Source organism: Rhinocladiella mackenziei (genome assembly GCF_000835555.1).
Source record: "Rhinocladiella mackenziei CBS 650.93 unplaced genomic scaffold supercont1.4, whole genome shotgun sequence".
NCBI lineage: Eukaryota > Fungi > Ascomycota > Eurotiomycetes > Chaetothyriales > Herpotrichiellaceae > Rhinocladiella > Rhinocladiella mackenziei.
In genome coordinates, this window is record NW_013550601.1 from 1,730,771 (window position 1) to 1,754,989 (window position 24,219).

A 24,219-nucleotide genomic window follows, 5' to 3' on the forward strand; every position below is an offset into this window, starting at 1 on the left:
TGGGAAGGGGGGAGTGTCTCGTCAAGTTAAGAAAGAGAGCAGACGACTAAGCGCAACCAAGAGGGATTAGAGGAGCTAAGAATCTAGTATGAAGTACGGAGAATGGAGTATAGGGTGGAATATGGGGATAGGACACAATAGAACCAGTTGACGTCGTGGTTGATGGCTTTGTTGGTTGTGGTTTGTACCGTGGCCCAGAGCGACACAGTGACTGGTTGGATTACGGGTGGTCACTCGGAACATGTGAAATCAGCAGAGAGTAATGCACGTGATATGGGGATCGCTTGTCTTTGTCAGCAAGGCTGGCATCAGATCGAGAACATTAGGGATAGATAGAAGATACGGTAAGAAGAACTAATGATGGTACCGACGATACATTGGAGACATCTGTGACAGCAGCTGAGTACTCAGTTTCCACCGAGGCGACAAGGAGACGAGCCCTCCAGCAGTGTGGGCGGGCCACTTCTCAGCAACAGTACAACCAATTAAACCGTGCCACACGGACGGAATTGTATACGCCTGCGTGCACCCAACACATACACGTGTACATATCATTCCTTTCCGCTCAACCAAAAATAAAACAGGTTCAACCGTACATCAACGTGACAAACCCCTTTTTCCACAAGCCCCTTCGATATGGGGTTGTGGGAGGTGAACCCGAGTTCGCAAGGGGTTTCCCAGAGAGTTGCCATTAGCCCGGTTCGCTGGATTGGAGGTAATCCTGGTTGAAGGTGTCGAGGTCTTGATGCCTTCTAACCCGGTGTTGGCCCGACCAGACAAGACCCCGGGTTCGAAGTCGATCGTGTCGAAATTAATTCGGTCAGAGGGGGTTTCAAGCTCAGGACATTCGCCTAAGACGAGGCACGGCGGCGTGGGCGTGTCGCTTTCCCACGCAGGGACCTTTGCGTTATGGTCCAATATCTGTGGATCTAATTCATATCCTCTAAATTTTCCCGGGTTGTGGAAAATCATGTGACCATTGTATTTTCCGCACATGCTGCATCTATTCTTTCATGTCATGTCTTCTCAGTGATTGCATATGCATTTTCATCAGTCTGCTTCAGGCCGAGCGTCTTCTCCCTTCCATTCCACTGTCGACTTGGTTGCACTTGATTCTCGGCTCCCTGCGTTTCGAAAGACTTCGGTAAGGGTAGGATAGCATGTCTTCGCCCAAGCTACTTTTCTTTCAACGCAGAGAGTTGGTGATGTTGCTGCATGTGTCTGCTCTGTACAAAGCGGTTATAGCCCGCACGCGTCATCTCCAGCCTATCTGCATCTTCATTTGTCTTCTTCCTTTGCTGTTGCTTCCAATTCCCGCAAGGTATCCTCAATCTCATGTGGTTCAGTGATTGACCAGACACCTCCTCCCTTTGCAGATGATCGACCGACCTCCTTTGAGACAAGGTTCCGTCCAACCTTTCCTGGCCCTACCCCAAGGTATCGGCGGCATCCTGCTTGCCTGTCCAGATACTTGATCGAATCCCACCAGAGAATCGTGTCTACGGCTTGTCTGGCGAGGTTTTGGATGAGGTCTTCCTTCGAACTGAAGGGTCGTGCTGTGACATTGCTAATGCAGGGAACTCGTCCAGGAAACGTCACCATATCTGGAGTCAACGCCTTCTTCATGAACTCATATGCAGGCATCATGATTGGGCTGTGGAATGCGGATCGCGACTTCAGCTCAACAGCTCGAGGGTCATGTCCACCGAATTCTCGGATGTGCACCAACAGGTTCCGGATGCGTTGAAAGCTGCCGCTGAGAACGATTTGGTTTTTGGAGTTGGCATTGGCAATGGCCACCTGTTGAATGGCAGGAAGAGCGCTGGAATCGTCCTTGGCACCTTCGGCTCCATGGCTGAGGAATTCTTTGACGGCCGCAATCAATGAGTCCAATTGATCCGGTTCACAGACCAGAGCAATCATGCCAAAGTCTTCGCCCGACTCCTCCTTTGCTTTTCTCGTGCATTCTCCCATCACGTCGCCTCGTCGTCGGACCAAGTCGAGAGCAAAAGCATACTCCAGATTTCCAGCGGCAACCAGTGCCGCATATTCTCCTAAGCTGTGGCCCAATGTGACATCGATCACCTCATCTGTCTTGAAGCCAAACTCTTGCTCGAGAACTCTCAGGATCATGATGGATACAGCCATTATTGCCGGTTGTGCGTTTTCCGTTTTGTCCAATTGGAGGATGGGGCCTTCGTCAATGAGGGTGGATAGTTTGCATTGCACGATTTCATCCATCTCTTCTAAGAAGGGCTTGCAGGTTCGGGGGAATGCTTCTACCCAAGGTCTTGTCATCCCTTTCCTCTGAACGCCATGGCCGGGAAAGAAGAGAGCGGTTCGAAGTGTAGGTTCAGGAGTGGTGCCATAAGTTCTAGAGGGTCTGGGTAGGATTTGTTTAAGGCCTCGAAGGCCGGTATATGTAGGTCGATACATGGTAGAGGGTACCTAAGAGGCAAGAGAATTATCGGCGACGATGGTTGCCCTACAGCATCATGTTTAGGAAAGCATTACAGGAGGAGAAAGAATTGAGAAAGGATCATCAACGAGCGTTCCAAGAGATCAAAACGAAAAGAGGATGGAAAGATTGATGCAATTCCGTGAGTCCGGTTGTGAGGAGGAGCCGCTTTGGTGCTTGGCTGCATCGAGGCAGGCCGCCACCGTCTCCAAGTCTGTAATTCTTTATGATTGAACTCAACTTATCCGAGGACGTTACATTCCGTTCATCGCATCGAATGGATGACTATTATACAGTATACAGTGCTCTTCGGCTCAACCAGATAGCCGCATTCAACGATATCCTACCGTATCGTTCTAACATGGTCACATTGCTGACAATCCCTTTCATCATTGCATTCGTGATCTTTGGTCAACGGGTCCGGTTTGTACCTCAATTGTCGTCTTGGTGATGATGACTCCTTCTGCTTGACCGGCAAAGTAGTCTTCGTCTGAGTGTCTCTGGCGCAGAGAATGTGGTGTGGATCGACCAGGAAAATCACGCTTGTCGCGTCGAAGATTCAGAATCCATCACCAGAATGTTTCCAGCCAAAAGTGTTAAGGCCAACGTCGTCTGGCAAGGGAGGGCTGTTGCTAAATACCAGCACATGTCTGGTCACCGCATACAGAAGCACATCGAGCCAGCTACAGGAAGTAATAGCCGCACCAGCCAAGCAATACCACCAGTAAGGTAACAGCACACCTGTCATGGCAAGCCATACGACCACCGGCAAGTGGGAGTGTACACACCACACACACGACTGGATAGATGATCATGTATTTTACAGCACGCTTCAGAACGACCGGATCGGTCCCATCGCTAGGGCCGAGGTCGGTATGGGAGCGAAGTCGTGACTTTGCCTGGATGGAGAGGAAGATCAATACATATACGGCGATAGCACCAAACATGCAAACAAAGATCTAGAAATAATGTATCCATAGCCTCTCTTTCGCGTGTTTTCGGCTAATCCAGCACTGTCACCATGGTTAGCTTGATCGATATGTCGAGAGGAATGGCAATACCCATGCGCCTGCCCGGACATAGAGGTCCGGATCCAAACCGACTCCTATTATTGCCATAGTGTAGACAAAGATCCATAGGCATGCAATCCCCGTATAGAAGACTTTAGTCTCCACTCGTCGACCCTTGACCACGGCGAAGAAAGTATGGAGAGCAATAGCAAATATGAAGACGCCGGATGCCAGATCTCCGGTTGAGACAAACCAACCATTCGCCCAACACGTCGTTGTTCCGACCTCAATCTTGTTCGCCGCAAGATAAACGGAGGTCAAGGCAAAGGCCATAGCTTGTTGGATGTCGACCAAAACCAAGTTGTATATGAGGATGAGGAATTGATTGGCGCCATTTCTGAGGTGACCCCGGTAATACCAGACGCAAAGTCGATATGTCAAAAAGGTGAAGAGAGCAAGACTGGAAACAAGGGAGAGAATGCCGCAGAATGCCACTGCCACGAGGCCACGTCGCAGAACTGGGGGCAAAGGATCCAATGTGGCGGATAGCAAAACTGATGAATTTGTGGCTATGATCACCAAAAGGTTGACAGCGGGAATATCACATCCAGAACAAGAGGAGGAAGCCAAGTAATGTATACTCTTCAGACCTGCCACTCAACTTACCCTGAACCTTGGGGTCACGCCGGACCAGCCAGCCGGTGGCAGAGTACATAGACGAAATGCAGAGACTCCGGCATCGAATGGGAAGGCATCTTTACTATGTAAGCCGTTGCCGATATTGGCAATTGTCCCATGTCCTCTTAGTGCCAACGTCACAGTCCCTGTAAAAAGCATGGAAACTGGTCCCGTATTCAATAGTACGTTTCAAGTAGCGCATAGATAGGTAGATTGTGTAGTGTTGCTGTCGGAAGATTTGAAAGAATCTGCCCAGTAGCTGATCTGCTCCCGCTACCCCAGTTCTCACGTGGCTCCGGGGCTTGATACATTTTCGTCACTGGCCTGGAAATCCCTCGGGCTAGATACACAGTCTGCTGGGATGTTACCCCTGCATCGTGGTCGGAAAGACAGCCTGATCGCATAAAGCCATACAGACAAGGAAGTCAGAAAGAGTTCTTATGTCGAAAGCATGTCAAGCCTCCAATCAGATTAGGAAATATGACCCTGCAGGACAAGAGTGGACGTATGAGCCTCCTGGATGGCTCTCAATATGATTCTCATCGATAGTGCAGTGGATTTGAATCCATCTTCACGTGGAATCCCCTGAGCTGGAAAAGGGAAGCAAGGGAGCAGGGAGCAGGTTTGCGAAGCTCAATGCTCCCTGCGGAATTCGAGTCGTACCATGTGGCCAGCGTACGTAAATCCCTAGGCCACTTCCTGTTCCTGGACCTTCTTTTGGGTATGGGACAATACCCTAACATCGCATAAGTCTGAGTGTGGACCAGGGACCTGGGAGTAACAAGGCGTTCTAGCCTGGAAAGAAGAGAAGATACCCTTTTTGGCTTGAACAGGCGATAAAAGGAGAGGAGGTGAGGAACCTCGGCAGGCCACTCGTAACTGATAACTGAGTCTCAACCCACCAAAAATTGTGTCAGTGATACATGTAGGATTAACCATTTTTCTACATTGAAGCAAGTTCAGTCGTGATTGTACCGCATCTAAATGTCTCTACCTCGTAGTGAACATTTTACTGAAGGCAAGCGCAATACCGAATCTACTCACAGGAAATCTTTCGTGTAAAGCTAGCGAAGGATGTCACATATGATCAGCCCATCGGCTGCGCATCCACATCAATGCATATCATGTCAAGTGTAGAACGTGTCGAATTGTGTATCAACGCAAAAAGTGTCATACTGTGAACAAGTAGATACCTTGTTTTGCAGCGACGGGGAAGTCCTGTTGTACTTCCTCTTGTGCCAGACTTTCGAGATGAAAGTTTGTTCCGAATTGACAGCTGGCGCGGCCCTCTTGGAAGGCTCGTCGCGACTCACCCAAGCCCAAAGGATCAATGTGGAACCTATTGCGCCATGAGAGTTGTACTTGTCTAGATTCGGCCCTTTCGAATGTTCAAAATGTGGATGCGTGGTTGGAGAAGCGGCTGAGTGGATAGAGATACTGGTACAAGCTTCAGGAGCAAGGAGGACGTGCCAGGTTGAGAAATGAGCGATTTGGGATTCTAGATGAGCTGGTACATGGATGGCATAGCTCCAGGAGGCAGGAAGGCTGGTTTGCCCCGTTGGCCCGTCCAAGAACATTTCGAGGAAGGGTGATCAAAAGCAAGGAGAGAGAGTACGGAGTAGAATACCCACATCGAAGACCTACAATCATTGTCAGCGGATGATGTGCCATACGATGCATCCATTTGAAACCCAAATTTCGTGGCCCAAGGTATGATCAGATCAAGTGTAGAATTGAGCTCTGCATTAAGACTGATTGTGTCTTTCAGAATTGCAGAATTCACCATTTAGATCATCATCGAGGGAAAACAGCATGGCGAAGAGGTGTTCAGGCTTACCACTAATGGACCGAGATCTTCTCAAGGCCAGGACAGAATATTGCCGACCATCATCATCAGTAAATCAAACATCGCTTTCTCATATACAAAATGAGATGTGGAAATGATCAAAATGATGAATGGCAGAAGGGCAGTAGAGGATAGCAATTCGAGAGACTTACGTATTATTGGTGTGCTCTTTGGTTGCCGTGCCACCGAGCGAAAATCCCGCCCCGACCCAGCAAAATTCACACACGTTGCGCTGCGGTCAAAACCAGCATGCGACTTCGTCGTTCGCCCCATCCAGCACCGTGATCTTACCTTCTCCCGGTACAGTCAACGCCCAATGCATTTTCTCCGCTGATTCAAAGTTATTCATACTCATTTTCAACTGTACAAAACCTTCTACCCCCAATACATAGCTACATTCTCAACCGTGCGCTGCACATCACCAGATTTGCAAACCGTTCTCATGCCTCAGCGGTGAACAAACACCCTTCCGAACTGTCCCCAGTACAAAACCCTGCGATGAGCACTATCGCGCTTTTGCTGCTGGTCGCATTCCTTCACACGGCGCAAGCCGTTAATGACAACTATTCACCATACTCCGATCCTCTCTTCGGCCTATCGAACGATGCAATTCTTGTCAAGCGCCAAAATTGCGACTCGGGATACAACCCCTGCTCGAATGTAGGAGCAGACACTGTTTGCTGTCCCTCAGACACAAACTGTGCTTTGGATGAGGCCGGACATGTCGCTTGCTGTCCGTTCAATGCGGTGTGCACGGGAACAATAGACGGATCAATCACAGGAACGTCGAGTACGACTAGTTCCCAGGGACCTGTGTTGGGAGGAACCACAACGTCGAGTACCACAGCAACGAGTTTCCCTGGATTCACCTCCGAGACAACTGGAGTCGCTGGAGGTGGTTCCACCGTCCCCAACAACTTCTACCCTTTCATCTACATTCCCACGTCTTATGCCAATGCCGACCTATGCAGCACCGCATATTCGAGCTGTCAAACGGCCTCCACATCCTGCTTTGTGTCGCTTGCTGGCGCCAATGGAGTGACGGTTTCGGGTCTCGGAGGGGGCATAACGGTACAAGGAGCTTCGGGAACAATCATCAGCTCGGCAAGCAGCATCTGCAGCTCGTTGAGCGCTCAAGGCTGTTACAATCTGCAAGAAACTCAATGCAGCATATTCGGAAGTGGTTCCGGAGTCACCCCGACGACAACCACGGGGTTTGTACAGGTCGGAAACGGTCCTCGACAGACTGCTGGCCCCGGAATGCTTTATGCGGCGGGAGCTGGAGCTGTCGTTGGCGCTGCTGGTGTACTGTTATAATTATTCCGAGACTTGGAAAAGATATTTGCTGCAGCACAACCCCCCCCTTCGCAGGTTGATTTCCTAAGAGTAATGGACATATCACGACGATACGACTTTGTTCAATCGGAGAGTGGAGCATGTTTCGGCAATAGGATCCTTAATGGATTGCACAACGGCGCAGGCACAGCAGATCTGAAAAATACTTAGTCTTGTACAGAACCAAAAGCTACCTTAAATTCCAAGCTTGTCCACCAAAATCGTCCCTTAATGCTTCCCCTTACTAGCTGGGCACGAACTTTCTTTGTCGCCGGGCGTCAACAACAAGCCCGAAGTGTGTCGGCGGTAGCTTCTGCCTTGAGGAAAACGATATGAATGCGACCTTTCCCGAAAACCGGATGGCTTCACATCGCTGGATTCGTCTTTTCTATCATTTGGAAACGCCTTTTGGACTTTTTCTCTCTCAGCCTCAGTGACATCGTCCGGCACATGGTTGGCGGAACGATGAGAAGAATGGCTCCATTGACGGGTATACCTGGCCACTCGAGCCATGCTTCCCCTTTTCAAACCTTCGTTCTCTTCCATTTTCTTGTCCCCTTGATTCTTCTTGACACTGAATCCCGTACTTGAACATTCCAGTTTTAGTAGTCGACACTGATAGACCAGTATAAAAGGCATCATTATGGGAAGTGGACTTGTAGTTTGTGGCGATCTCATTTCAGCAAGGTATCCTTTTGCATCTGACAAACCACAGGGACTTGTCTCGGGCCTTGCTCTCAAACAACACAACTCCTGCAAGATTTTAGAGCTGCACGATCAAACTCCTTTCGGTGGCAGCTTGTCGCTTTCGCTCCAAATGCCGTCCGTGCCCTTGAACGAATTCGAGCCTACGACCGGATTGCAAAACAAGGCCGGAATCATGCGGAAATCCAGTGCTTGTCTTCTCTCGAAATTTGAGCCACTTTGCAACAGTCATCGACGGCAGCTGGCACAAGTATGGGCTCAAAGCTTCCGTGAATTTCCCAAGGTATCGTCAGGCAGACGTGTGTCCAAGTGCTTCGTGAGCAAGGAATGGAGCTGCAGTACGATTCCAAATGTGTCGGCATCCAAGAAATGGACCATTCCACAGTTATCACCGCGTTTGCCGATGACTATCCTGAAGAAGCTGATTTCTTGATCGGATATGACGGCAATCATTCTGGCACCCGCAGTCTCTGAGTTCAGTGGGCCAGATAGGTGTCGTAGGTTCTTTCCCAAAGCCCAAATTGCCACAGCCAGGCCGCGACACATACATGCCCGTGTTTGATTCTGGGTAGGTTGAACTCCTTCTTGTCCATGCCTTGCACCTACATGGCGATCATGACGGACTTTTCGCAACAATCGAGTGCGAGGACAGGTCTCGCAAGGAGTGGATTCGACTCCAAAATGATAAGTCAGTCCTACATAAGAAATTGCAATCTCGCCGTGAAGACGAGAGGTGGCCCGAAATCGCCCATGCGGCATCCAAAGATGTTGATCAGTCAACTCTGTCATTATGGCCGTCAGTCGAGGCCTGATTGTTTTATTCTAGCAACGCTGACGTTTGTGAAGGTATTCCGAAGTCTCCAAACTCGCCTCTTGGTCAAGCGGCTCTAGTCGGGTCATAGTCATTAGAGACGCTTCTTATGCAATGTCACCGACCGGTGGTCAAGGAGCCGCCATGGCTTTCGAAGGCGCCATTATTTTGTCCCACACACTCGCATTGCTCAACACCAAGAAGTCCAATTCCCAAGATCCTCTCAAGAAATGGCAGACAGCCCGACAGAAACGAGCCACGAACATCCTCCAAATCACCAAGGGAGGTGATATGAGAAATTGTTTGTTAGCACGTTCCAACCCATCTTCAAGGAGTGGGCGATGTGGGTGTATTTGTGTTTTCGAGTGCCACACATACCCGGTTTCGCAGTGTCAGTGTATTTACAGTCATATATAGTGCACGTCTGCAATCGTCAGCTTCTTTGATTGTCCATACGTACTCTATTTCAGACGGCGTTCCGTCCTGACCAATACTCTGACTCTTCTGAGTACATTGACTGTCCAGAAAGGATGCTTCCCCAATTCAATTCGAGCACTGCAAGGTACGTTTTAGATTTTGATGGCGGGGAAATTTTTCAAATTCTTCCAAGTACGAGTTCGGCTACAAGACCTCGGTTGCCCCACATTTGCTTCGCAGCCCACTTTCATGGCTCCGCAGTCAAGCTCGTTGTGCCCTACATCCAAGCTCCGGACCCCTGTCGATAACTTGTACTCAATGGTGCTGTCTACCCCTCTCAGTTGCGCCTAAGGGCAATCTCGATTTCAACTCCAGTCAGCGCTCGAAGCACATCTGGTCAATTGCTAATACAGTCGTCCTTGCACTGGGTCCGGAGGCTGTTTGTGCGCATAGTTCTATCCCAAGCCTAATTATTGTCTCTGGACCTTCAGAAAATTTGTACGAAGTCTGCTCGTAACCTTGAACTCAGGGCAAACATCGAGGAAGTCTCATGCAATCTACAATCCATCAGAGCACTCGTTACACTTCCAGGACAGTTCGGATCGCCACTCGAAGCTGTTATTGACTTCTAGTTTCTCGTTCTCGTCGGAGTCATTTCCTCCGCCAGACTTTCGTCTGAGAAGCCAGAATCAATCGTCGCTCTTCTTCCGTAGCAATCCATCTGCGTTATTCAACATGACGATCCCTTTCTCTCTTCGCGCCCGTGGCCCTCGTCGTCGGTGTCGAAGCTTCTGCAATTTCCGAGCGATGGGATTGTCTTTCGCAGCACCAGGTAGGGTCGGTTGTCAACCAGTTCATCTCCATTCTCTCCCACTCAGACGGTGTGGCGGCTGCCAATGTCACTGCTCAGGCGCTTCTCGACGACGATTATACTGAAGTCAGTGATTCAATCTTGTCGCTTGAAGGACAACCTGTAAGTTAGTGACATATTACGAGTTCCGGAATACACATTCGGACAATCATGTAGCTCGGGACTGACCTTCATCGGGAAACGATTGTTACATCAAGAGCGTCTTTAATGCTCCTCCAGTTCTGGAAATCACCACCTTGGAATCTCGGGCATTGGAAGTTCTGAGCACGCGGTCAATGACTTCGGACCAGACGAGTTTGGAGTTCAGTGGTATTGCATGGGGCCTTGACATAGGATATCAGGGTTATTCCGCCCTCTGGTAGTGGAGCGCCCGCGCGAAAGTGAAGAAACATGGTATAAAGAAGTGGGTTTTGTTACGGGACCTAACCAATGAACGTGGAAGGAGCCTGTCGATTTACTGGATGAATACCAGATATGTTGCCCTCTCTCAGGGAGCTTCAAGTCGCTCCACTAGACGCGCTTCCTTTCTGCTTCCGATCACAATTAAGTAAACACACTCACCGAGGGACTTCGTCACTCGAAGGGAATTAGAATTAGTGGACCCCCGATTGGCGAAAGAAAGGGGGAATCTGAAATCTGAATCTCGGAGGAATTTCACCGAGGAAAAAAGTGCCTCTGCAAATCATCGTCGACTCTGGATTCGATCACCTTTCCCTCCTTCGTTGCGTCCGTACAAACTACCCAGATACTTTCTATGAGCAGCTGTCATATTATGACCTGTCGCTTTGATCTTGCAGTCACTCTCCCCCCACGTGAACCTTGCCAGGGCCGCCGGGCTCTGCAGACAGCATGACAAAGAAGAAGCCCAAGACATCTGCACAGTCCACCGACAATACTCCAGACGCTCCAATTGTCGCCAGCCAACAAACTCCTCCTTCGACCACTACTACTGCACCGCCAGCGCAAGAGTCGGCTAGACCAGTACCTCCGCAGGAACTGAAACTGTCACCATCTCTAGTGATATCTCGCAATAAGTAATTGGCCCTGCCCTCCCACTCAAGACATGGAAGCGAGGCTGGCTTGCAAGCTAACCACCGTCGCAGGCATTGGCGACATATCTCCTCCTACCATGGACCATGGTTGAACTTCTCACCCGACCTTCTCGAGAACTTAGCCTGCAGCAACTTTTACTCTCCTCGTCCTAGACCCGTCGACCCAGCCGTCTTCTTCGACCTCGTCAAGATCAGAAGATTGATTGAAGATGCTACAAGCCTTGCAGTGAGGGCTGCCAATGGAACCACCTCGGCCTCCCTCCACACGTCTTTAAACGCGACCAATGGACTGTTCAGCGGTATAGACGCAGAGATTCTGGGCATAGGGTCGGCAAGAGGTGGAGGAAACGCAAAATTGAGTCGTGAACGAAAGTATCGAATGAGGGAGCATGCTACCCAAAAGTTGTCCCATGCATACCATCTCGATGAGATTGCTGCAAGTGTTGCCACCATGCAGTCCGCCTCCGCCCTAGAAGAGGTGGCAAATTACGTCTTGCAGCGAAACGATCAAGATCCAGATGCACAATACGTGCACTTTTTCCTCGAGAAGATTCCTTCGATGTCACTTGCTCAATGTACCAGCCTGGATGCTTTGACCCATGTCATTCGTTCAAAGCCCACTGAAGCTTCTCCATACAGAACAAGAGCCGTCACTCGTTGCTTCAAGGAAGATTGGGAAGGTGCAATACGAGATTGTACAGACGGGCTGACAGTGCTCCGATTATACCACTCACAGCGTCAGAACCAGCAGCGCGAGTTGGTAGGAAAGGACAGAGGTGGCCGAGAACATCGTGCTGACAACCGCGTGGACGAGAAAGATCAGCCCAGCAGCCTGGAACCACAATTACTCTTTCATCGTGCTACAGCATATCTGATGCTTGCTTGTGAGGCGATTGAACGAGCACTGGATGGTATGCCCCAAGGCAGTGCCAACCCCAAAGACGCCAACGGTCATGGCGAACCGGAGGAGGGTCTTCCAGTCGATACCGATCGAGGAGATGCCAAGTATCGTGCCGAGCAACGAAAACTGGTACGAACATATGCCAAACGAGCACTTCGCGATTATCTCTCGTTTCTGTCAAATTTGGACTACACTCCTGGTTTGCCGGCGGAGTATACGGATGTATACTTGGAAAGACTAAGCCAAAGTCCCTTTGGACGGTCTCGAGGCGATCAACTCCTCGCTCTAGATGCTCAAATGCGCACTGGACTTACAGAAGTACTGGCCAAATATGAACGTGAGAGGAATCAACAAAAGGGTCAGGATCATTCGTTACCTCAAATTCCGAATCCCGTGGTATATAGGATGAGCGACCTGTTTGCAGCCGCTCCTCCTGCTGATCTACCACCTTATCCTCCAGCTATCGGCGAAGACCGAGAAGGTCCCATTTTCTCACTGGCATCCATATCCGAAGCAGTCACTTACCATCCTCTTTTGACAGATACGCTTCATTCGCTGCTCATCTGTCACTGTCTTATACAAACATCGCCCAAGGAGCATCTACGGCATGCGTACATGGCCGCACGTATCAACCGTTTGTGTGACGGGTATCCCGTTTTCCTCGCAGCGAGATCTCCTGCACGCGCTGATTGGATTGAGATCACTCGACTGGCAAACAATTGGCTTGGATTGTCTTACACTTGGGAGAGCTTAGCTACTCCCGATCCTGTTCCATCGAACAGATCCAAGTCTGACCCTAGGCCACCTAAAGAATTTGCGATGAAAGAAGGGTTAGTCAGAGCAGCCATGATAACTGAACCATTGACATGCACAGATGAAGGAGCAGAAAAGATGCGCCATTCTAAATTGCCAGACAATAACACCATGGCACGAAATGGCAGTGATGGGAATACATCTGCACATTCAACCAAGCGATGGCAGTTGAATGATGGAAGAGAGTACCCCATTACAACGGAAAGAGCAGAGGCCATTGTCAGATGGATCCTGGAAGCCCCTCCGCCTAATGCGTCTGATGGGAGTGGCCGACCAAAGAAGAAATCCGGGACGAGAAAGACAGCCAACACCTCTTCGAGCTTGAGAGAGCCAGAGCTGGAGCAGAGCGTTGATAGTCTTGATCTTGTGGATTGAGACTGTCTGCGTCCTGAGAATGATGAACAGCAGTGATGGTCGGTGACGACGGGGCAGTATTGTGGGCCAGGATTCTTGTGATTTTCGGACCAATGCAGACGGTATTATCCTAGGATCTGGGAAATGAAGTGGCATTACAGGGCGTAGGCGGGAAAAAAGAAAATCCACGATTGACGGACCTGGCGGACTGTGTTTTCAATTTTACAGTTCAGTGTAGGTGGCAGGGAAATCTCCCGCCGAATTTAGCGGTCGTTGCCGCCGCTTTTGGAGGGTTTCTTCCCTCGCTGCCAAGGTCGCTCCCCTGGTCTCTTCCCACATCAGCTCCAGCACCACGTAACCTTGATCGGATCCAGTCCATGGATCATATGTAGATCACCATGTCCTATGTCGTACGATATCCCCCATCGGATCCAGTCCGTGGGCCAACCCCGGGCTTCTCGTATCACGTGATTAGCCAACCCTCCCCCTAATCCGAGTATTACGTAATAATGTGCTCTGATTGGCTGGCCCATCGGATCCAATCCACGGCCCATCCAGGAGTGGGCGGAATGCCGCCGTAGCCCGGAAAATCTATAATCCGACAATTACCTAATCCTGTGCTCTGATTGGCTGACCCATCGGATCCAATCCATGGCCCACCCAGGAATGGGTACCAGACCCCCTTGATCGGATCCAGTCCATGGATCATATATAGACGATGTTGATTACGGTGTCCTGTGCCGTACGATATCCTCCATCGGATCCAGTGCATAGACCATATGTAGACGATGTTGATCACTGTCTTTTATGGGAGCCAGCCCCCATACCTCCAGGCCTCACTGCGTTCGAAGGACATACCGTCGAGCCCAAGAAAGAGAGAGCGTTTCTGGAGACAAGCCGAGCAGTATTTGGCATCGACGTCAGACATGACAAAAGAGAAGGGGTGCCCTCGCGCGTCGAGGAGAGGAAAAGTCGAGGCACGGCACGCCGGCGAGCGCGCACTCTCTCTCGCATTGATCGCGCGATCAGGTGATTGAGAGATCATGTGATTTAGCATTTTTCTGACCAATCAGGGACGACTCAAGTCACGTGAACAAATTTGATCCCTAGGTCGCGGGCGGGGGGGTCGGATTCTAGAAAAAGCTTCGCTAACGCTACGCTTTCAATGTAGTATATATGGGCTTAGCCCGCACAGGGTGCATGAATATCGTATCGTATCGTATGGAAAGTAGGGTCAGATCACGTAATTCCGGTAACCTTCCTCCTTGGAAGTTTGGACCGCGCCTCCGCCTTGAGGGGGAAACAAACACTAGCAATACCTGTCAATTTACAGCTCATCATCCCCTTGATGCGTGTTTTCTAACCTTGTAACTGTAAGCCAAAACTCTTTGATCACCCTCTTAATAACAGCAACCGTTCTTTGACAACAATTCGACCTATAACCAAGTATTTCCCTCGTGCCCAGATACAAAGCCACTACCACAAAATCCGCTCTAGAACAGGCCGTTCTTTCGATAGATGACAAACCCAGGCAACTCCGGCCCCGAACGGCAAAAGGGAAAGTTATCGACGCGACCGACACCGACAGCGTCGTGGACTCGGGTACCAAATGGCGAAGAGCATCAGCTCACGAACCCTCCAGCACCGCGAAGAAAGCCCGCAAGAGGAGAACCTCACCACAGGATAAGGGTGCTGAAATGCTAGCCCATCATTCTACAGGACACCCAGCACTAAGTGTATGGCCTCTTATGCGAGCATGATAAACCAAGGGACCGTGGCATACGCTATGGACATGGAAGCACAGATTGCGGCTAAAGCTCGTGGAGTAACGAGGAAGAATATCCCGTGGGACACATTCCGTTCGATATATCTTTCTGATTTCGGTGCAAAACCTCAACAGGAGCTGGCTGTCAACTCTATGCGGAAGGTTGGCGAAGGTAATTGGGAAGAGCAACTATTCTAGGGTCGACTGCGCCAGTTGCTTTCCGACGAGGTTCGTTATTCCGGGTGCGCTTTCATACGTCTCTCAGTCCACTGCTGACTTAGTGACCAGGCTCTTGGCGACCTCAAGCTGTTTTATGGCGCTACTAAGACTCTACCTGATGCTAACAAGAGTAAGGAGGTGCCTTCTAAACCCGACTTCGTCCTCCACGTCGGTGAAGACTCTCCTACATGGGCGGATGTGGATCTTTTGTTTGAATATACGCGAAGCCAAGAAGCGGTCACCAAGAAATTCTCGCAGTGGCTGCGTGGTGCCTGGAGTGTTTTCCACCATCAACCTTTCCGCCGTCACCTCTATGGGATCATGTTTATAAAACCTCGTGCCTATGTCTGCTACGCTGATCACGGCTGCGCCGTGTACTCCGAACCTCTCTATTTCGCGACGAACATTCAGCACACTGAGTTTCTGGTGGACTTTCTTACATGGCTCATAGCAAATCCAGGGTACCGTGGAAGGGATCCGACAGTCAAAAAAGAAGACTGGCTTTATATTCGTCATGCAGGGACAACATGGGCTGAACTGCCTAAAGGTGCGTTATGTTACCGCACTTGCCTCGTCGGGTCAAGCCTCTGGAGAGTCTTGTGCAAGAGGAAAAGTGAGCTGATTATGGCGACTTGATACAACTTCGTATGCAAAGAAATTAGGTCTCAGAATCATGCTGCCACAGACTGGGCTGACCCTCTGTGGACGGGGACGCAACGACTTCAGCGTCAAGTTACCTCCAGTCGAAGTCCTCAGGCAGAAGCGGTGGCTTAGAAGGCCAAACTTTTCGACTCGAGGCTATGACAAAGGAATAGTCGGTGATCAGAGGTTGGTCAGACGGTGGAGGGCGGGAGAGCGGGTTGTTGGGAGGCCTGAAAGTGTAGGCTCCGGCTGCATCAGTATGAAGCAGGGATAGAGAGACGAACACCGGTCCATAGCGACGGCTCGGACTATTCCCGAACGGTCAGGCCGCTTAAACCGGAGGCCGACTTTTGACCCAACCCCCTTTTGACCCCGCCAATAACGCGTGCGCGCACTCAACCCTCTACAGCTCAACCAATTCACACTCTGTTGCTCTCCAATGGCGTCCAATAAGGAGATACGACTTCAGCAAGCTATCGATGCCGTACGAAATGATCGATACACTTCAGTCCGCGCAGCTGCGGTAGCATACGATGTCGACCGAAAGACCCTTGGTCGCCGATTGCAAGGTGGCCTTTCAGCCACTCTTGCTCAAGAACCACAACAGCTTTTGTCAAACGAACAGGAAAACTTACTAAAGAGATGGATACTGGACCTTGAGGCACAAGGGCATCCTCCCACCTTCTCTGGGGTACGAGCACTCGTTGCCGTTATGACAGATGCTCCAAATGGCCCAAAACGTGTTGGTAAAAATTGGGTCAACAGATTTCTTCAACGCCATCCTGAGATCCAATCGAAGGTAGGTAAGAAGATTGACGCACGACGCCTCAATGCTACTATTCCACAAGATATATCGACTTGGTTTGAGAGGCTGAAGTCGGTGCAAGAGCGATATCACATCACCCCTCAAAATACCTACAATATGGACGAGACTGGCATTGCTCTAGGGGCTTGTGATAATCAATTCGTACTTGGAACGACAGCCACTAAAGCATCATACCAGAAGAGCCCTCAAAATCGCGAATGGGTCTCCATTATCGAGACCATTTCAGCAACCGGCCGTCTTCAATGTCTCGTTATCTTCAAAGGTCAAAGTCTTCAAAACAAGCTGGTACACGGACAAGAGCACTCCAGACTTCTTCTATACAACTTCCGACAATGGCTGGACCTCAAACGACATCAGATTGGCCTGGCTAAAGCAGATCTTTCTTCCCCAGACCGCAACAAGCGATTATCGTCTTCTCTTAATCGATGGCCACAACAGTCACACGACGTACGAATTTATGTGGGAATGCTGGCAAAACAAAGTTGTTCCGTTCTATCTAATACCCCATTCCAGTCACGTTCTTCAGCCTTTTGATTTATCATGCTTTTCTCCCTTGAAAAATCGATATAGAGAACAGATTGCTAATCTAGCTAGATTCGACGACGCATCAAGCGTTAAGAAGTCTAGATTTCACTCGTACTACAAAAAGGCGAGAGACGAAGGTCTTACTTCGATCAACATCAAGGCTGGCTGGACCGCGGCCGGAATTCATCCATGGAACCCTCGAAAAGTCGTTCGATCTCGTCAAGTTTTACAGAACGTCCTTGACAGCCAAACTACTCCTCGTACGCCGTCAAGTCGAAAGCGTCGACTGTCCTTTAAGCAAGTCTTTCACACCTCTCAAAACCGGCGTCAATTAAACGAATCAATCACGACGATTTTGGGAATGTCTCGGGAGAGCGACAACCCACAGCGACTCGCGTACCACAGCGACATCACTAAACACCAATCGGGCCTAGTTGTGCGAGTGTTGTCCGCATGATGGAAAGGTACCTGAAACCCCCCATTTTCCCTGGGGATTTGAAGTATCTTTCCATCCACCTGGCCTCCCTCACATAGTTGGCGCTTTTTGATGTTCTTTCAACGACGTCGTTGACCACTTTTAACGGAGTCCTTTGCATTCGCCTTTCCACGCCTTTTTGCACTCGATTTTGGTGTTGTGGCGTGTCAGACCCTCTCTGCCACCCCTGTGGCCTGTCTGTCGCCTGTGTAGTCCTCCTGCCGCCTCGTGACCTCGCTGCCGACCCCTTCAGGGCCGTCCTGACGCCCTGCGAGCTTCCTGTGAGTCTTGAATGAATCCATGCTCTTTTGCCTCGTTGTATCTCGCAGTGTGAGTGTGCATTCTCTTGCCTCCACCTCCTGCCAGTGCAAGAGGTGCTGTAAACGCCGGAATTTCGATTGGCGAGCCCTCAGGAGAGGGCGATCGACGCGGTCGGGGTCTTTCAGGAGTGCGAATCGGTAGACGCCGTGAAAGAGGAGTAATCTGAGGCGAAGAAGGAGGAGTTTCAAGGACAGGAGGGGTCTCGGGGCGAGAAGGAGTACTTGGTCTTGCTGTCGGGGCATTTGAGGTTAGATCGATCCGAAAGGTGGACATCATTTTGGAGCGCACCTTGAGGGCGCTTGCCAGAGGTCGCCGACAAAGAAAGTGGCCATTGAAGCTGCAGCAACAAGAGGTCAAAAAGGGTCAAACAGGACTCTGCAACACCAGGAAGTCTATACAAGTCGCGAATCGAGCAACAATGAGGCGAAGAGCTCGCAAATACCAAAAGTATGTGAATGCCTCAATTTTGATGTTTTGGTACCTCGATTTGTGCGATTTTACTAGGGTTTGGGTGGGATTTCCAGGTACCTTTCCATCATGCGGACAACGCTCACACAAGCTAGGCCTGATTTGTGTTTAGCAATGTCGCTGTGGTACGCGAGTCGCCGTGGGTTGTCGCTCTCCCGAGACATTCCCACGATTTTCAGTTAAGAACCACTCCCTCGTTCCATACGAACACTCCTTTTCAAAACAGGCAAAGCATTTGATCGACTAGAGTGGCAGACAGCACAGGCCACCACCCAATTATCCACCCAAGCGATTTATATAGAGGAACTTGAGGCCCACAAGCAAAAAAAAAAAAATGGCGATTGACTGTAATGAGACCCTTGCCAACATTGAATTAATTACCCAGGCAAGAGAGGCCGTGACCAGTCTTGCCGTAGAGCTTACAACCAGTAGACCTCGTACGGCGCCTTCTACGACTAGAGAGAGAAGTTTGAATGAGCACATGGCACCCTTCATGCATCAATTCAACATCAACGACGTTGTGGAGTAGATAATCGAAGGCTCTGGTGGCTGAGAAGGTTCAGGATTGTGTGGGTCAAAGGGGGGTTGGATCAAAATTTCGAGTTTGTTTGGTCTGACGCCTTTTCAAGTGGCAGCCCACTCGTCAGACCAAGACGACTTATTTCGGGCTTGATATCAATCAAATAAAAACTTGCGCAATCATGATATTCCCTTCTTTTCGTCTCGTACATTTCTTCGTAGCTGGAGAGTCTGAGAATCAACCTCCTAATCATTTACCCAACTCTTACTTTTCACCCTGTCACCAAGGGCTTGCATCTTGCCCATGCCCTCGTCGTCTCAAAATCTAAGCCTAAGTATTACGAACCCACTGGTCCTGTATCGCGCCCTCGTCGCAACTAAGAAAATCAAACCTGACCCAGCACAACATCGTCTAGCATTGCATTTACAGAAACTCTATTTCCGGCTCAAGGACTACGCCCCAGAAGTCGAGTATCGGTATCGTCTTGAGAAGATCGGTCGGGGCGTTGGTATCTCCAGACATTCTAGCGCCAGACCCACAACACGCACACAAGATGGCGCCGTGCAGGGGAATTCCGCCCCCGAAGAAGGATCTACGGAGCCGCCGTCCAGAAGTCTCTTGTCACGTTTATCATTATTCAGATCCAGCCCAGCCGTGTCCTCCTTAGCATTAACGCGGACAACGCCCCTGCACGACTCAGCGCTCGCGATAAACTCTCCCCTCGGCATGCTCTTATACGGCGAAGTCGGCCGGGGAAAGTCCATGCTCCTGGACCTCCTATACAATTCGCTTCCGTCGAAGAAGAAGCGGCGCTGGCACTTCAACACGTTCATGCTGGATGTTTTCCGACGCATTGAACTCGCCAGGCTCGAGAGGTCGGAAGTAGCTCATCACTCCCAATTTGGATCCCGGTCGAGCATATTTGGTCTGTACGGTAGCTCGGGGATATCGGAACACGAACATGTTGTCCTGAGCCTAGCCAAGGATACCATTAGTGAAAGTCCAATTTTGTTTCTGGATGAATTTCAGATGCCGGACAGGACATCGTCCAAGCTGATCAACTCCTTTTTCACAGCTTTTTTCCATCTTGGTGGAGTACTTGTCGCAAGCTCGAATCGGATGCCAGAGGAGTTGAGCAAGGCTGCGGGAATTGAGTTTGGAAACCAAAGAGAGGGATCGGGTATTGGTGGTGGTCTGTTTGGTTTGGGATGGGGTCTGAGTCGGGAAAGTGAAGGCCAGAGAGCGGCGAAGACGGATTTTGGCCAGTTCCTTGAAGTGCTCCGGACAAGGTGTGAGGTCTGGGAGATGGAAGGGGAGAGGGATTGGAGGAGAGAGGAATATGATACCGAAGAATTGGATGCAAGTGGTGAATCGATAGAGACAAACACAGTGGACAGAACACCCATCTCTACTTTGTCCGCCGCCGTCGCAGAACGATCGACCTCAGCCTCGACTTCATCAGCTGATTCACCACCACACTACCACATCAGTCTGCCATCTTCCCACACCTCATCTCTCACAGATTCTTCTTTCGAAAATGACCGGCGCCTCCTCAACCCCTCCAACACCTGGAGACCAACAACCCTAACCATCTACGCACGCCAGCTCTACCTTCCCACCGTCTACAAGGGTATTCTGAAATCGACCTTCGCAGACCTCTGCACCACCTATCTCGGTCCCGCCGATTACGTATCTCTATGCTCGACATTTCACACGCTCATCCTCACAGACGTCCCTGTTCTTACCGCAGTCAAGAAAAACGAAGCACGCCGCTTCATCACGCTTCTTGACGCCCTGTACGAGGCCAAGTGCAGATTGCTGATTGAAGCCGAGGCCCCGCCCGACAGATTGTTCTTCCCAGAGGCAAAAGTCCGGACACGAATGAGGACAACTTCGACTGTGCCGGACGGAGGTGGTGGTGTGCTGCCATACACTGCAACGATAAGAGGAGGTGGACCGGAGGGTGCGAGTGATATCTTTGTCGATGACCATGATGAGGCAGATTCAATCATCTCCGAATCCTTCTCGGAAATCTACCAGGATTCCATGGCGCCGTTTCGACCAAACATATCATCTTATACTGACAACGACACCCGACACCTGATATCACTATCTCCATCGCTATCGGACGATCCAAGGACTAATACACTATCATCCTTCACGCCATCTCTTCAAAACCCAAGCCTTCGAACCGTTCTTGCCAATGAAGATGCAGACTTCGGCCCTACGTACGATAATGGGCGAGGACATGGGATCTCGAATTCGTCCACACCTGCTCATCCTCCCATGCCTTTCGCCACTGGCGCTGGGCCGGATTTCACATCCACGACCGCATTGACGGGTGAAGATGAGAAATTCGCATACAAGCGGGCGAGAAGTAGACTCTGGGAAATGTGTGGGAGGCGGTGGTGGGATGAGAGGTTACCATCGGCACTTCCATCTTCGTCCACATCGCCGTTCTCAACGTCGCGACGGGAGGAGGAGCTGCAGCAGCAGCAGGGTGATTCTACAACAAAGTCAAAGTCCATCTCCGCGACTACGAACGTCAATAGTAATGACAATGTTGATGTTGATGTGAAGCATGGCAATGGTACCGGAACCAATGCCGAATGGTTCGAGGGCGTTGATGGAGTGGAGCGGTGGTGGCGCCCCATCTCTCGCGACGGGCGGTTCTGGGAACGTTTCAACGATGACAAGAATCAGAAGCAGAATCAAAACCCGGTCTCGGACTCGGTTACCACCTCTACCTCTTCCTATCCCACTTCATCTTCCTCGTCGTCTTCTCCTTCGTCAAATACTCCAACCCCGAACACAAACCTCTTCCGCCATGATACCTTATCGTACCGTACTCATGAGCCTCCACCGCCAAAGTTCGCATGGTACCATGCATGGGGAATGATGGAGTGGGGAAAGAAAGCTGGGGAGTGGGGAAAGGGCGTTGATGGGGATCGAGTTCGGGCTCAGGCTCGAAAGAAGGACTCGGATTCGGATTCGATGGAGACAAACTCCAACACGAGGGATGAAGACGGTGATGCTAGAACTGGTGGCCATCATGGCGTTGGGGAGAAGAAATCATGAATAAGGAATAGGGAATAGGGACCGAGGGCGATTGCTCTTTTCCATCCGTCTGTTATGAGAAGGGAAAAGCAAAGATGGGTGGGTGGAGGCAGGGGAGACGGCCAAAAGTGAAGGATGATGGTTCTAGAGCCTGAACCTGAAGTTGCGAAGATCTGTGCATTCTCCTATGCACGAACATAACGATTGATGTTAGATATTGTATACGATGATTTCCATCTACGTATGTATATCTAACCTAAATTGCAGGACGTCTAGATAGAGTATCGGCCCGGCAGATCCGATCCTAAAATTTATTTATCTCTATCTCTTCGTGTGTTTATAGACCTGATCTCCCTTCCGTTCTCATCCCGGCCCGTTCTACTATATCATACCATACCGCTTCCAACCGATCCAGTCGCGGGGCTGGTTGACGCTGAAATTTCTCCAGCGTCCAGCGCTCGATTCACATCGATACGAACCAAGGGAATTTAGTCCTCATCAGCCGCAGCAGCTGGCTCGGCTAGATAACCCTTCTCCTCAAGATACTTGACGATGATCTTGACCGAGTCCTCCACGCTGGTCTTGTCGGAGTGGATATGCACTTCGGGCTTCAACGGTTCCTCATACGGAGCACTGATTCCGGTGAATTCAGGGATCTTGCCTTCGCGTGCCTTCTTGTACAACCCCTTCGGATCTCTCTGCTCGGCCACTTCGACTGGGACATCGATCCAGACCTCGACAAACGGAACGCCAGGTTCACCACCAGGCCGCTCAGCCTCGTGAAGTTGACGTGCCAAGTCACGATCCGCTCGGTAGGGGCTGATGAAACTGGTGATGGCGATGGTGCAAGAATCCGCAAACAACTTGGCGACTTCAGCGATGCGGCGAATATTTTCCTCGCGGTCCTTGGGGGAAAATCCAAGGTCCTTGTTCAAGCCGAAGCGAATGTTGTCGCCATCGAGCCGATAGGCACCTTTGCTGTAGGGTTTGCGGAGGAGTGCTTGTTCCAGGGCCACCGCAATTGTTGATTTTCCACTAGCGGACAAGCCAGTCAACCATATTGTCAAGCCCGTTTGCTTGCGGAGCCCCGCGCGAATGCTGGGAGTCAGGGGCGTGGGATGGTAATGAATGTTGCTATTTCAAAAGGTGTCGTTAGTAAATTGGAAACCTATTTTGCCACCAAGGGATGCCGAAGCAAGAGGCGCATCGGCAAACAATATTCAAAATCAAACACAGCACACAAGTGGTGGAGGGATCGGTCACAAAAAGGACGGGATACAGATCATTTTTCATGAGAATCATGGACAATTCGGGCAAGGCAATCCCAAGAAGCTCCAACACAAGAGAAGGGACATACGTTGCCATGGTTCGTGAGATGTTCCCGGTTGAGAAATAAAACCCACTTCCAGATCGGTGTACTTGGGTCTGACACTGGCCGATGTTGTACCTTGATGAACCTTTGAAGTTTGTGTTTGTTCTGTACAATCGATGCTCCTTCACCGCCATCAGCCTGCTTGACCTTATTCGATCTTCGTTTCTTGAGCGCCATGCCAAGCTCTTGGTCTGTGCATCATTTCCGTACGCTAAATAAAGGAGGTTGGAAGCCAGCCGAACGAAAACGGGGCCCGAAAAAAGGACTTTCCTTCGCAATCGCCTGCTCTTGGGCCAAGCCAGTCCTCCTTCTCAGACGTTGGATCAAGCATCAGAAAAATCGGTCAAGGCGTGGGTGTCGCTGGACCTTCTGTCGAGATGAACATGGGCGGCCGATGCACCGCAGTTGACTTGTGTTGTGTTCCACTTCTTTCCGGACCAACTAGAAGCCTCACGGTAGACACCCCGTCATACCTGTCACGGTGTCGTTCGCGATCCCGGTGATGTCAAACAACTACTAGCCAGCGCAAAGCGGAATAAGATGTGCCGGCGGATGTTTGCAGTTCTTCGAGCCTTGTCTGGCTGGATGGACCTGGGGTTGGGTTCGTGATCCCAAATCCAGCGCAGTTTGGCGAGAATATTTTGGATTGGACCCCCTTCTTGAGTGATGTATCATTCTTGTTTGCCAGTTCCCCCACGCAATTTACCAGACGGCTTCCGTCGACCCTATTTTCTCTTCCAGCCAACCTGGCCACCACCCAGGGAGGATTGGGATCTGA

At 50.4% G+C, this 24,219-nt stretch overlaps 9 protein-coding genes across 9 annotated transcripts; 6 read left to right on the top strand and 3 right to left on the bottom strand.

Annotated features, from left to right (window-relative positions):
* Positions 1-1,278: 1,278 nt before the first annotated feature.
* Positions 1,279-2,436, bottom strand: Z518_05776 (uncharacterized protein; the record flags this gene model as incomplete). Its single annotated transcript, XM_013416587.1, has 1 exon — positions 1,279-2,436. One exon carries the CDS (start codon positions 2,434-2,436, stop codon positions 1,279-1,281), a length of 1,158 nt encoding a protein of 385 aa, XP_013272041.1.
* A 981-nt stretch (positions 2,437-3,417) lies between these two features.
* Positions 3,418-4,183, bottom strand: Z518_05777 (uncharacterized protein; the record flags this gene model as incomplete). The annotated part of the gene is made up of 3 exons (XM_013416588.1): positions 3,418-3,471; positions 3,520-4,022; positions 4,135-4,183. 3 exons carry the CDS (start codon positions 4,181-4,183, stop codon positions 3,418-3,420), a joined length of 606 nt encoding a protein of 201 aa, XP_013272042.1.
* A 2,307-nt stretch (positions 4,184-6,490) lies between these two features.
* Positions 6,491-7,309, top strand: Z518_05778 (uncharacterized protein; the record flags this gene model as incomplete). The annotated part of the gene is made up of 1 exon (XM_013416589.1): positions 6,491-7,309. The coding sequence occupies one exon, from the start codon at positions 6,491-6,493 to the stop codon at positions 7,307-7,309; it is 819 nt and encodes a 272-aa protein (XP_013272043.1).
* Positions 7,310-8,144: 835 nt separating this feature from the next.
* Z518_05779 (uncharacterized protein) lies at positions 8,145-8,506 on the top strand (the record flags this gene model as incomplete). The annotated part of the gene is made up of 2 exons (XM_013416590.1): positions 8,145-8,282; positions 8,330-8,506. 2 exons carry the CDS (start codon positions 8,145-8,147, stop codon positions 8,504-8,506), a joined length of 315 nt encoding a protein of 104 aa, XP_013272044.1.
* A 451-nt stretch (positions 8,507-8,957) lies between these two features.
* Positions 8,958-9,416, top strand: Z518_05780 (uncharacterized protein; the record flags this gene model as incomplete). The annotated part of the gene is made up of 2 exons (XM_013416591.1): positions 8,958-9,148; positions 9,314-9,416. 2 exons carry the CDS (start codon positions 8,958-8,960, stop codon positions 9,414-9,416), a joined length of 294 nt encoding a protein of 97 aa, XP_013272045.1.
* A 1,564-nt stretch (positions 9,417-10,980) lies between these two features.
* Z518_05781 (uncharacterized protein) lies at positions 10,981-13,272 on the top strand (the record flags this gene model as incomplete). Its single annotated transcript, XM_013416592.1, has 2 exons — positions 10,981-11,165; positions 11,235-13,272. 2 exons carry the CDS (start codon positions 10,981-10,983, stop codon positions 13,270-13,272), a joined length of 2,223 nt encoding a protein of 740 aa, XP_013272046.1.
* A 1,765-nt stretch (positions 13,273-15,037) lies between these two features.
* Positions 15,038-16,009, top strand: Z518_05782 (uncharacterized protein; the record flags this gene model as incomplete). The annotated part of the gene is made up of 3 exons (XM_013416593.1): positions 15,038-15,178; positions 15,305-15,782; positions 15,891-16,009. 3 exons carry the CDS (start codon positions 15,038-15,040, stop codon positions 16,007-16,009), a joined length of 738 nt encoding a protein of 245 aa, XP_013272047.1.
* Positions 16,010-19,315: 3,306 nt separating this feature from the next.
* Z518_05783 (uncharacterized protein) lies at positions 19,316-22,090 on the top strand (the record flags this gene model as incomplete). The annotated part of the gene is made up of 1 exon (XM_013416594.1): positions 19,316-22,090. One exon carries the CDS (start codon positions 19,316-19,318, stop codon positions 22,088-22,090), a length of 2,775 nt encoding a protein of 924 aa, XP_013272048.1.
* A 467-nt stretch (positions 22,091-22,557) lies between these two features.
* Positions 22,558-23,434, bottom strand: Z518_05784 (adenylyl-sulfate kinase; the record flags this gene model as incomplete). The annotated part of the gene is made up of 2 exons (XM_013416595.1): positions 22,558-23,203; positions 23,304-23,434. The coding sequence occupies 2 exons, from the start codon at positions 23,432-23,434 to the stop codon at positions 22,558-22,560; spliced, it is 777 nt and encodes a 258-aa protein (XP_013272049.1).
* Between the last annotated feature and the right edge of the window lie 785 nt (positions 23,435-24,219).